Here is a 14,463-nt window from a genome sequence, read left to right on the forward strand (position 1 = left end):
TGTAATCATGCACATTAATGACTTTTTTTATACCAGTATTTTGATATGTATTTATATTTCTACGTATAATATAGTTATACATTGTAAATACCTTAAATGCCAGAAAAAGTCTAAGGTCCCTTATTTTGAAGTCCCTCAAAATAATACAGGGAAGTTAATTGCTTATTGTTAATTGGTGTCTCCTTGAAGTTTTTAATCCCATATTGTAGCCTTACCAGCAGAAACGGAACTAGAGGGGGGCGGGCCCTGGCGCAGGACGCGCAGCCGGGCCCCCAGCCCCCCTCCGTAAACCCGGAACTGGCCCGGATATGCGCGGCGCGCGGACTGCCGGGGGGGCCCTGGCCCGCTCGCACCCCCTGCTCCCCCCCGGTAGTTCCTCCCCTGCTTACCAGTACTAGATGTCATGGAAACACAAAAGGTCACTAGTATATAAAGATAGTAAATTAAAATTGGTAACAATAAATTAGACAGTACAAGGAAAAGCCATTTCATCTTCGTTGCTAGAGTGATATATAACTTTTTGCTGAAACACATGATTCTATAATGTAATAAAAGGAAGAAAGATGCCCTTTTACTGTGTTTCTTTTTGCAAGAGCAAAGTATTTGGCATTCTTCTGTTACAGTAGCCCCAGGCAATGATTTACCTTTTGGAAAGAATAATGTTAACTCAATGTAAAACTCATTCCGTAATTTTTTTTTCTTAAATGTTTATACATACCATCAGCTATGAGATGTTCTGGAACATGAAGTGATATCTTCACAATTAAAGGGCAGCTAAGCTGGGATGAGCACGCCAAGCCAATGACACAACTGGTCACACTGATCAGAGTCAAAGTCATCTTGTTGACGGGACTACGGGGTGAGCCCACTGCCAGAAATATCAAGTTAACATGGATGCTGTAATTAGCCCCTTCATGATATTCAAGAAAGCAAGCCTCAGTTTTACATTTAGGCCGAGCAGCAGCGTGATTTAAAATATTCAGTAACGTCTAACCCCACTGACTGACCTCGACTACGTCTTCTGCTGCGAGAAGGGTCCGTATAAAAGGTTAATTGAGTTTCATTGTCTAGGTCTACCCCACAGTCACCTTCAGGGTTAAGAAATGCTGAGCCCGCTGCAAGATAAAAACCAAAAGAGTTTCATAAGCACAAGAAATGGGGTACCACAAGAGGAAGGCTGAAGATCAATGCAATAATCTGATGAAATAGAAAAACACTTTCTAACATATTCCATTGCTAGAGGGACCAGAAGAAAATTGCAGATCTACACACTTCCAAAGCCTCTGTCAAACGAGAGATTAAAAGATCGACTACAGAATATGTCAAGATATTATATGCAGCTGCTTGCATTTTGTCTCTTCATTTTGTGTCTGATATCTCATTTCTAAAACATTGGCTTTCAATTGGTGTTCATTGGAGCCACTAGAGCAATCGGAGCCAATGTAGCCTTTTTGGGCCACAGCTGTGGGCAAAAAACAGGAGCAAATTTGTTGCTTTTGCAATTGATAGGATTTCTGGCAAGTCGATATTAGGTGGTTTGATTATTTGTAGACTTGCAGAATTCTTTTATAATAAGAATAAAGTAAGCATCATAAAAGGGACTGATCACCATGACAATAAAAGCAATAAAATAAAAGTCCATTTCAAATTAAACATGAAAGCCAATTTTTTTTATGAACACATTTATACCAGATATAAAGGAAAACTCTCAGCTGTTAATTATACATTGCCTGTCCCACCTCTATACCTCAAGCATAGAGGTGGGGCAGTCAATTACTTTCACGTTCCATTCTGCGCTTCCTAGATGTCTCTGCACTCCTCACTTTCTATAATTGTGAAACCAGTGCATGGGCATGGGCATCAGGTCCCCCATTCTGGTGTATAAACATGATTTTGGTATGATGCCTTAATAACAGTGTTCATAAAATGGCTACTGCCTATGTGCTTTAATTGTGGATTCCAAAGGAATGAAGGAGACAAGATTTAAATAATTGTTATGCTGTAAGTAAAGTTTATTTTGCTTGCCAAACACAATGGAAAAGAATTTGGACAGGTCCCCTTTAATTTTAATTTAAAGAAGAAAAGCAGTGAAGATGAAAAAACAAATGAAATCATACTATTCTAGTAGCCTTAGCTCTAGTATCTTTAATATCTTTATATATTGTTATATCAGGCTTATTTCTTCTCATATTGTGAGAAAACTAGAGCAAAGTAATGTGTCCCCTCATGTAACTAGATAAAGCAGCAGTCTCTTTTCTTTTAATCAAGAAAATATACAGTAAGTCAAAACAATAATCACATCAACTGAAAATCAAACATTAACATGTATAAATACATTGTTTATTAATGAATGAATATTAGTTTACCACATGTTGTTTCCTATTAAAGCAAGAAAATTCCCCTTTTACAGTCAGTTTGCTGTAATCTTCAGGGATATGGCACATGGGACACAATGCCTTTTGTGCCATAGCCCTAAATCTCCACTGCTGAAAATCTTCTCATTTGCACTTGTTTAAGGACACAAGGGAAGGGTTTGTTTTTAGCATGCCGCTGGCTGGAACATGGATTCGTTTGCTTGCCTAGACACATGACTGTGGGGGCCGAGAACAAACCGTACCACTGTGTTTGAACAGTTATGATGAACAGATTAGTTAATGCAATTATTGCACCTGTTCTTATTTTAACATCAGGTGCCTCACCATTCTATAGATCAGCGCACAATTCCCAGAACTCATTACATGACTTTTTTTCTCTCCAATTTCCTATGGTTATGAATTATCTAACTGTAAATAGGGGCTATTTTTAAACTGACAATGCCCCCCTGCGGAGTCTTGAAGAGGATTCATTGTAGGAGATGTTGAAAAAGAACTAAGGTGTAAAACCAATATAACAGCTATTACGATAAAAACTAGATCTTATGCAGGCCATGACAATGAAAAGGAGTTATGTTAAAACTATATTATATATCTTCAGCTCAAAAACAAAGTGGCAAATGTGGAAAATGGTGACAAGGTGATAGGATTTTGGCTGGGCAATAATTGATACAGGCATTTTGAAGGAAAGGGATGGATTATGATATCTACAATGGGTTGTATTGATTGTCAGTGTATAATTTGTTGGAATGGAAAGTTTGAAAGTTAAACCTTCTCAACGGCATATTATTCACATACATGTAAAACCAGTCTGCTGTTCTTTTAGAAAATAACAAAGACATATCCCTAAGCATGAACTGATGTTCTATAATGAATCCCCTATTTTTCATTGATTCATACAATGAAAGTATATATTTTTACTATATCTATTTAGAAGATAGCATTTTAAAAAATAAAAAGTTAGCCTTTTTGAGTTGTATCTTGTATAATTGAATTCACCAGAAAATGCCTGCAAGCTTATTGCTCTAGAATAAACTGTGTTTGGCCAACTCATTTTTTGTTTGTCTATAGACTTCAAATCACAGAAAATACATCTTAAAAATGATACAAATGGCTATGGTCATGAGTTTATATATATATATATATATATATATATATATATATATATATAAATAACCAAAGGAATGGTGCACTCCGTAGACAAAATTAATACCTGGGTGCCAGCATGGGAAATAAGCAGTGAAAAAGGATTGCGGCACTCACAGTAGTGAGTGAGTGCCGCAATCCTTTTTCACTATATATATATATATAAATATATATATATATATATATATTCTTTAGAAATAAAAAAGTGGCATTTAGGATTTTCTTTGCAAAAGGATATATCCATTGACTTACATCACAAATGCAACGATCTGGACAATACACTTGCCCTTTATCAAGCCTTTAAGCCATAAAGCCCTTGCCCATAAGGCTTGATAAAGGGCAACTTTATTGTCCATGGACAGAGTGCAGGTACCTCCGGAGTTATTAGTAATGTTTTCATTACTGAATAAAAACCATTTTTTGATTTGATAAGTCCTGTGAGTGCGAGCTTCTTCATCTCTCTACTTAATTTTTGGGCTTTTTGCACCCAGGCAGCTATGACTTTTTGACGTGTTGTGCCGGCTTCCAGATTACCTTATATATATATAAGATAAGATAATCAAAGGGCTCGAACTCCAATTCCTTTTTCGTGAATAAACGTGTTAATTTATTTTTAGTTGCATTTTTCCAACGTTTCAGCCCACATTAGGGCCTTTATCAAGGATAATGTGCATGTGTTTAAGTGTATACTTATATAGCATATAAAATTGGCGCCAAGTATGACGTCATAGACTGAAAAAAACTTTACAATGCAATTTAATCCATTGTAAATCCATTGCAATTTAATCCATTGTACAAATTTAAATGCATTTAAATTTGTACAATGGATTAAATTGCATTGTAAAGTTTTTTTCTGTCTATGACGTCATACTTGGTGCCAATTTTATATGCTATATAAGTATACATACGTTAGTTTTTTCTTTAATAAAGTATTTTTACATTCGTAAGCCCTGAGAGTTTGGTTTCTACTTTGGAGGTGTATATATATATATATATATATTTCTTGAGAAAGGTCCAGACTGGACCGAAACATTGACAAATAAACTTCACTTTGCTTGATCTCATTATGAAGTCCTGGACTGCGTCATTCCTTGGAACACGACTATCTGCACTATATATGACAGCACCCAGGCAGTAAAACTCTGCTGGATTGGAGTGCACCACAGCCTTAACTGTGTGTGTATATATATATATATATATATATATATATATATATATATATGTATATATATATATATATATATATATATATATAAAAAAATACTTGTGGTTTCCGCACACCACTGAGTAAAGCAAAATACCCAGGTGCTACTCAAAAGCAAATAACAATAGACTTTCCAAGGGAGAATGAGTGCACACTGGGAGCATTTAAATTAGTTTAAGACATATTTTTATTTAAGTTAATTAAAAACAGGCCTGTTTTTAATTAACTTAAATAAAAATATGTCTTAAACTAATTTAAATGCTCCCAGTGTGCACTCATTCTCCCTTGGAAAGTCTATATATATATATATATATATATATATATATATATATATATATATATATATATATGAATAATTGTGGGAAAATGACCTTCATGTCTTGGATGACACAACATCCTGTCCTCAATCCTATCGATAATCTGTCACACAACTCGAAAACCTCTGCCAGGAAGAAAAGATGAAATCCCACTCCCTGTAGGATTGAGAGATGGTATAGTCTGAACCAAAGTGGGTTATTGCTGGTAGCAGCAAAAAATGTTTCCACCAAAGGTAGAACAGAAACTACCATTTCCTATATGGAACTGCACTGGAATGATCTTTATCCAGTCATGTTCAGATAATAACTGCATGTCTGCCATGAGTTCAGTACACAATACAAATATCCTGCGATATTCTCAGCACATGAGAATAAATGAATAGTCAGCAGGATTGCAAATGTTTTCTGTAAAGGATATAAATATTATGTCAAGGCAGATTATTTTTAAAATTTTTATTTTGCATTTTTTATAGAGCAAAGACATAAAGCTTTTTTTTATTGCCATGGGACTGATTCAGCAATGAAAAATTCCATTACAGCAGAGACTCATGAATAATAATGGATGTATTCAAGGGAATACATAAATTAACATAAACAACACACACACATATATACATAGAGAGGCCAGATAAAGCAATCTTAGTTAGCACAGGGAGCCAGCAGACTAACACATAAATATAACAAGATTCCTTCAAGTTGATGGCAAATGATGAAGGTATCAGACCTATGGAATATTGTAAATAAAATGAAAACCCCACTTGGAATCTGGGTTTATATTTCTGATACTCTAATGTAATAAAATAAAAATGTTTTTACAGTTAAAAACACAAACAATTTTTATACCTGATCCTATAGATGTATAAATTCCCCAAGAACAGCATATGCCTACAGATCAGTGAGCACAAACAGACATGGAAAAAAAGCCACTAAGCATGTCCACACAGACTCTCACACAAAGGCACCTCGTGACTTGCTGTTGATGCGCTTGTGCTGGATGCTGGCTCCATGCGACAGAAGGGTTGTGGGCTGGTGGTTGGAATCCATTGGGCTGGTGGCTATCATGCTGTCTTTGTACTTGCTCATGAGAGACATCTTGGCATTGTCGCTTCCTGAGGAAGCTGAATTCAAAGCAAACACTAAGAAAGGAGAGTTAAAGAGAAAATAAAACCTATATTGAAAGACTTGTGTTCTGATTGAATGACACATTTCACCTCATGGTTCGAACAACAGTTTAATATCTGCACCCCAAAAACACACCAAAACATCCTTCCTTTCTAACCAATTATTTTAACTTACCTTTTCGTAATGATTAGGGTTATTGTGTTACAAAGTCTTTGAAATCAAAAGAAATGACAGAAATTGCCCACCAAAACATGTCGTGATACTGTAAAAGTAAAAACCTGCAAGCAGGTGCAAACTATGCTCCAAAAGTTCAGCGACCGCACCGACTAAACTCATATTTCCTCAATAGTGTCCTATATTTCAGTGCTGAGTTTGTCATGTGACGTGGGTGACCAATAACTTCACATTCTGTATGTGCTGGATAAGATTATCACACAATGGGAATGTTAGTTCTGAGCAATGGTATTCTGATCAGATGTTGAGTTGTCAGAACAATAACATATGTCACACATCCAAAATATTTTAAAATAACATGCAATGTAGATAAACCTGATTATTTGTCTTAGGTGCATAAATAATTAAATATGTATGTAAGTATATATATATATATATATATATATATATATATATATATATACTAAAAATGTAAATTAAGCCTTGCCCACGTGCACCCAATAAGAAAGGTGAGGAGCGGCATTCCAGCTTGTTTCGTTTTAAAAAACGTTATATTTTGTGGAGGTGGCTCTCTCCTTAAATGCTCGCTCTCCCAACCCCCGCCTAATGGTGTCTTTGGAAGAGATCATGCTAAATAAAGAGAAAAGCAGGTATGGTCTTTCTCTCCCCAAAGATAACACTTTATTTTTTCACTTAGGATAGGACTGACGCATGGACACTGCCTTGACAGGGCGCGTCAGCTAATGCATGCTTTGTACAAACTTTGTAACTAAATTGTCTTTTTTAAGAAAGTTACAGTTCAGTTGTGCAAGAATATTTTTTCAGGGGGTTATATATTGAGAGTACTGGGGCTAACTTGTTTAGTATGTAAATTAAGCCTTGCCCACGTGCACCCAATAAGAAAGGTGAGGAGTGGCCTTTCAGCTTGTTTGTTTAAATTATATATATATAATATATATATATAAATAGTTTATTGTATTTAAATACCTTTATAAGATTAGTATATTGTTTTAACTGTTTGAGTGGCAAGTACATCCCTTTGAGCTATTGTTTCTTAGAAGGACCAACCTGAATCCTCCAGCTGTTTTATCTAGTACCATTAAATGTTGGCATGAAGATATACTCTGGGTATACATGAGCTGAAGGGCAGCAGGTTTGACCTTCTCACTTTGAGTAATGTGCTGCTGTATTTTACAAGGAATGGCCACCCTGTTCTGCATAAATAGTAGAGACTGCTGAACGACTGATATGTTTTTATGTTAGATACATTCTCTTAGCAAACGTAGTTCAAATAATCTTCTGTTCTGTTACCCTTTGTGCATACTTTGTAAATATTGTAAAGTATACATTTCATTTGGGACAGTTAATATTTTAGCTATAGTTTCCTTTTATATGCTAAATGAATTGTGACACATTTCTTGACAGCAGTTGCTTTCCACTGTGCTGTATAATCACAAGCTTGAGGGATGCATGCATATGGAAATGCACATTTCACACCATTGGTGATCACTCATCTGCTGTTCTTTGACTTCTTTTACCTGATTTTTCTCTGTTGGTTTGTATTACCACCAGAGACTATCCTAACAATGGCATTTTTGGATTTACATTTTTTTAAGTACTATATTCAGAAATACAGCAGTCATCTATACACATGTAAGGAAACTGCTGGAACAAATAGAAAAGGGGAGCTGATATCAGCATACACTGCACAGCAACACAAAACTACGAATTCGAAATCACTATTACCAGTTTGCTCTATTTTACTTATTTTTTAATATTCTTATTAGGGGTCAAATTTATCGGTCCTTGTCCACTGTTTTTTGGCAAACTATTGCTGAAAAATGAGCTCCCAAACTAGCTTGCTGCTAAATGGGATTTAAAATAATAATTCCTGGTGAGCTTTTTATTTTTGTCAAAAGCCTGCTTGTGAGGAAAACACACTTGCTTAAAAATCCTATAGCAGAAAAATTGAGTGAACTCAGGAAGTCACTAGTTTTTAAAGCATTCATTTGACCAAAAACAGATGCAAGGGGCGATGGGAAATAGAGGATAAAGGAATGGGAAGAGTAGAAGGATTAAGGCACTAGTTAACATTTTCAGCCCCACCCTCTCTCCCCTATTGTGATGGTAGGGAAAGTGGCAAATTAATAGTTGCAACAACATGGAGTTAATGAGCTGTGTATTAGTAAGTGAGTAAGTATGAGTAAGTATGAGTATGAGTAAGTGAGCTAAGGAGCAGGAGTGATGGCAAGAGATATTTAGGTTCGACATTTAGCCATTCTTAAAAGGGGAGGGGTTAAATCCAAGGGGACCTCAGGGTTTTCAATATGGTGAGGAGCAGGAGCAGCAGCTAGATGTGAGAATCCAGTTGAACACATTTTCTCTAATAATGGATACATAAAAAGTTAGAAAATGTTAACTTATGGTTAATAAAGTTGGGTATAGAATTTAAGGGTTAAGAGCTAAAATATTTATGTTGTAGAGCTTTTCCAGTTGACTAAAATGATGGACTTGCCATTTCTGGGGAACGCATCATGTAGAATTTTTAGAAAATAATAGGTAAAAAAAATGGTTCCTACTGTCCTCTGGACAACTACTCCATTTTCTTATTTATTAAAAATATATTTTGTTAGAATGCTAAGGAGATAAAAACAATGGTATGTCATGCATAAAAAAGGGCATTAACTCAAGGGAAGAAAACATAATTACGCCTCTTTATAGGTCCCTGGTAAGGCCTCATCTGGAGTATGCAGTGCAGTTTTGGACTCCAGTCCTTAAGAGGGATATAAATGAGCTGGAGAGAGTGCAGAGACTAAGTGCAACTAAATTGGTTAGAGGGATGGAAGACTTAAATTATGAGAGGAGACTGTCAAGGTTGGGGTTGTTTTCTTTGGAAAAAGGCGCTTGCGAGGGGACATGATTATACTTTACAAGTACATTAGAGGACATTATAGACAAATAGCAGGGGACATTATTACCCATAAAGAGATCACCGTACCAGAGGCCACCCCTTTAGACTAAAAGAAAAGAACTTTCATTTGAAGCAATGTAGGTGGTTCTTTACAGTGTGGACAGTGAGGTTGTGGAATGCACTGCCGGGTGATGATGTGATGGCTGATTCTGTTAATGCCTTTAAGAATGGCTTGGATTAGGTTTGGGCAAATTTGACCCGTTTAGTTTCACCAAAATTTTATTTTGATGCGCGTCACCATACAAGTCTATGGGCGTCATCACGAAACAAGGCGAAAAGATTTGCCCATCTCTAGCTTGGATGATTTTTTGGATAGACATAATATCAAAGGCTATTGTGATACCAAACTCTATAGTTAATATATATCTGGGTAGATATCATTTATATAAAAGTAGGGAGGGGTGTGTGTATGGATGCTGGGTTTTCATTTGGAGGGGTTGAACTTGATGGACTTTGTATTTTTTCAACTAGATTTAACTATGTAACTATATAACTATGTTTTCTTGTGTTGTTGTTCTATCGGACTTCCTCTACAGATAAACCCCACATCTAAAGCATTTTCTCATTCAATTGTGTTATATAGCAAAGTTCATTGGCTCCTACAAGGAGAAATATAAAAAATAAAGTGTCAGACGTGACAAATATGGATTTGCACCTGCAATTGCACTAGCTACTCTCTTTGGCTGCTATAAATCCATCTAGAATGTTCTCACCTCACTAAAATGAGCCCTGTGGCTACAGCACATTAAAGATAGTTTTTTTGGTTTTTTTCTGATTGCCGCTCAATTAGAAACAAACAGAAGAACTAAATGAACTTAATTTATTTTATAAAAAGGCTTTACAGAAACAAATTACATTCTCCTAAGAAAAGCAAATAAAACTATTACTTTGCAATAAGATAGCATGCATCTAATGCGTACACAGGCAATTAAACAACTTAATCTCATATAACCTTATGGCCATCATATACCTCCTAAGGCTGTTTAATTTTAGCAGCATTTGCTATGCTGACAAACATGGCTGTGTATCATTGGGATAGGATTGTATTAGTCTATTCTGTTCACACCAATATCAATGTCAATATGTTTGCATATTTAAACTTCTGCTTTCAAATTAATTGGCATACTCTGTCCTACAGGGAATTAGATCCATTAACTTTGACACATTTGTGAAAACTTTGCTGCTGTTCAATTTAATAAACTGTAAATCAAGATCTTTACTTACTAAAGCACATTGCTGAAGAACAAAACTCTTGCTCCAGGTTAAAATAACTGCCCCCTTGATGGCAGCTGTACATGGCATTGCTGTCATAATGTGGTGCCAAGTGTTCATGAAAAATATTGGTCAGATGACACCAGACTATCCCTTGGGTTAATAAATACTAAGGGGGTAATTTACGAGCAATCAAATTTCGATTTTTTTCCAGGAATCCCTATAAATTGGTGGTTTTCTAAAACAGCTGTTTAAACTTACAAAGATTACATACCCTTACTGTAATTCACATGATAAGATCACCATTATCAGACCAGACTGGGCTCATGCATGATGGGTTTGTACAGGTATGGGACCTATTATCCAGAATGCTCAGGACATGGGGTTTTCTGGGGGGTTTTAAGTCTACTAGAAAATCATGTAAACATTAAGGGGCCGATTCACTAAGGGTCGGATATCGAGGGTTAATTAACCCTCAATATTCGACTGGGAATTAAAATCCTTCGACTTCGAATATCGAAGTCGAAGGATTTAGCGCAGATAGTACGATCGAAGGATTATTCCTTTGATCGAACGATTAAATCCTTCGAATCGTTCGATTCAAAGGATTTTAATCCAACGATCGAAGGAATATCCTTCGATCAAAAAAACTTAGGAAAGACTATGGGGACCTTCCCCATAGGCTAACATTGAGTTCGGTAGCTTTTAGATGGCGAACTAGGGGGTCGAAGTTTTTTTTAAAGAGACAGTACTTAGATTATCGAATGGTCGAATAGTCGAACGATTTTTAGTTTGAATCCTTTGATTCGAAGTCGAAGTCGTAGTCGAAGGTCAAAGTAGCCCATTCGATGGTCGAAGTAGCCCAAAAAACACTTCGAAATTCGAAGTTTTTTTACTTCGAATCCTTCACTCGAAGTTAGTGAATCGGCCCCTAAATAAAACCAATAGGCTGGTTTTGCTTTTTAACAAGGATAAATTATAACTTAGTTGGATCGACTGTTTTATTATTACAGAGAAAAGGGAAATCATTTTTAAAAATTTGGATTATTTGGATAAAATGGAGTCTATGGGAGGCAGCCTTTCCATAATTCGGAGCTTTTTGTATAACGGCTTTCCTGATAACGAATCTCATACCTGTATAGATACAGTGATGCAGTACCTTTGTGTCTCCTTGTTTACTATCTGAGTAAACAATTATTTTGGTTAATAATTAAAACTACCTACCTAATAAACCTAAATTAGTTTTCCGGCTGAGTGGGAGCACTAACCCTTTATAGTATTTGAGTGAATACTGCTGATCCTATTGGGAACCTGAACTACCAAAACTCAAAATTTTGCAATCTTTTATCCACTGGTGGATAAGATTGAAATAAAATTCTTTCTGAGTTTGCAAAACCTATATTAAATTAACGCAAAAGAAAAATTGATCATACATAGGTAAACTTGTTTGCATTGGGAATATTTCTTTTGCTGTTAATAACTTTTAATGCATTTTCCCCTGTATGCTTATCCAGTATCATCTTTCCACAGCTCTGCAGAATGTGATGCAGCAGATGTATCCAAAGTTTGTAAACGTCAGCTCTAACCTCATGTTTAAATATAACAAAAAGTATTATGAAAGTTATAAAGATAATGAACACTTTGCAGACCCATTTTGAAAAATAGCAAACTGCTCTTCAGTCTGTGTTTGCTGGAAAACATAGAGTTGCCAGACAGCAAAAAGCATTTCTCTAAATGCATTAGAAAAGTCCTGTTGCTTTTAATGGAACTTGTTTTTGGATACATTTTTGACAGCAAATCGGTCTTTGATATTTATTGATTTAAAATAGTGAAAAAAACATTCCTGATGACGGTCTACATTAGTCTTATACGAGTTCATCACAATATTTATTTACTGTCTCTGCATTCTGGTACTTGTATAGTGCTACATAATATGCTGATACTCTGTGTATATTCTCATTGCATAACATCCACTGAGAGCCTTGGCACTCCATCTCTCTTACATTTGTACTGAGCTATTATCATTTGTTTTTGTAAAATGGACCTGACATCCTTATTCAGTGTTTTACCATCTGGTAGGGTAATTGCACTAGTCTGCTTGCATTTGAGTTTTACTTTCTTTAGAAGACATTAAGAGAGAATTAAGCTCTATTTTCTAAATATACTTTATTCAGTGTATTGCATCAGACAACCAGATTTTCTTATGCTTAAAAGCAGCTTACTGCTTGAAATATTCACTACAAAAAAAAAAAAGCCCCACATCTTTTTCCAAACCTCTGAATTGGATGAAAAAAAAAACAATTTCTCTTAATGTGAGATCCACCTCTGGACCTATTATGATGCCCGCTATCAGACAATACAGACCATGCATTGACCTTTTATTATGGAACTTTTCTATGCAAGAACATGTTTCCAAAGCTGGACTGAGTTATATTACTTTATGGACTATCACTGTAGCTTGAATGCATGCACTGGTCATGTGGGCAGAATAATCAGACCCAATAATACTATAGAGCTAAAGCTTCTTTTGGAACAGCCCAAGGTGCAAAGTTTTATAATGGGTAATAATAATTCTGGAGAGCCTATCATTGCAGTGGTTTCAAACCCATAATAGCAGGCTTTCTTCTCAATTTTTTTTTCATTTAGAACTGCCTGCCAACATAATGGTGATATCTGCATTATTGTGGCTAACTATTGAGCAAAAATTCCTGTAGAGTGTTAGCATGACATCTGAAAAGCACAATATATTGTAGAGTATATATACGTATTAGAATAGTTTTCCTGACACTCCCGGGATATTATATTGTTTATAAATGGCTTATCAATATACTCTAGAGGTCTACAGTTAGTCTATTTGTTGATGTGTTTATTTAAGAAACTTAATACATACCTGGTGTGAGATCCATAGTATTTTTTTCATTACATCCCTTAAAGGAGTCCAGTGTGCGTGAAACCTGGCTGCTAAAGTCTTCGCCTCCATTCATACACTCCCGCTGCAGATGATGACGCAGTTCGCTGACATCATATTCATATCCATCAAGGATTGGTGTTTCACGTATACTTAGAGTTCCCCCAGGGTGAGTGGATTGCCCACGAGCATTTCGCAGACTCTCTCTTCCATGGCCACCTCCGATGAGTACAGAAGGGATGTAGTGGATCTCATTGGCAGCTTCAGCACTTGCACTCTTCTGTGGTTGCGGAGCACGCCTCCTTTTGCACCAGCGACGCCGCGTATACAAGATCAGCAGCAAACACAAAATGCAGAGCAGGAGGGCAATCATTCCCCCCTATAGAAGAATTAAAAATTATGTGTTATGAGAAGAGCATTCACAGTTCACAAGGGATAAAATTATTCCAGCTATAAGGCACTGACATTTATTTAAACAAATAAACAAAATTAGAATTTAGTTGGATTTTATAGCAAGAAGAAACGATTTGGTATTCAGCCAGGATTCCACCTTTTTCTGCAGGATTCTGAAACAGCCAAATTCTTGTGCCTGGCTGAACCGAATCCTAATTTGCATATTAAAATTAGGGCAGGAAGAGAAATCACGTGACTTTTCATCATAAAACAAGGAAGTTAAATATTTTTTTACCACTTTTCATTTTCCTCCCCTAATTTGCATATGCAAATTCGTATTCAGTTTGGTGTTTATTAGAATCTTTAACAAAGATTTCAGGGATCCGGGCAAATCCCAAAAAGATTCGGTGCATCCCCTTAATTACAGAATAAGGAAGAGACCGAATATATGTCAAAGAATGAGAAAATGTAAAATGTTTTGTCTTTAATTACAGTTGTAAATACATAAAATTTAATGCAGTAGTAATAATCTCAGTTACATTTTTAATTATTGACTGCTGCTATATGACTGCACCTATTGTAATGTCTTCAAACATTATTTAAGAAATGCATTTAAAAACTGATAGTTGTGCTACACTGGACAC

At 35.8% G+C, this 14,463-nt stretch overlaps 1 protein-coding gene across 1 annotated transcript in view; it reads right to left on the reverse strand.

Moving 5' to 3' along the window:
• Window positions 1-14,463, reverse strand: part of astn1.L (astrotactin 1 L homeolog) — a 187,724-nt gene that overhangs the window by 68,556 nt on the left and 104,705 nt on the right. The window contains exons 4-7 of the mRNA XM_041590491.1: window positions 13,409-13,805; window positions 6,002-6,175; window positions 1,008-1,115; window positions 719-868 (exon numbers count right to left, since the gene is read on the reverse strand). Of these exons, the coding sequence (XP_041446425.1) occupies window positions 719-868; window positions 1,008-1,115; window positions 6,002-6,175; window positions 13,409-13,805 (829 nt within the window). The remainder of the gene's footprint in view (window positions 1-718; window positions 869-1,007; window positions 1,116-6,001; window positions 6,176-13,408; window positions 13,806-14,463) is intronic.

This window comes from Xenopus laevis, chromosome 4L, assembly GCF_017654675.1.
Source record: "Xenopus laevis strain J_2021 chromosome 4L, Xenopus_laevis_v10.1, whole genome shotgun sequence".
Taxonomy (NCBI): Eukaryota; Metazoa; Chordata; class Amphibia; order Anura; family Pipidae; genus Xenopus; species Xenopus laevis.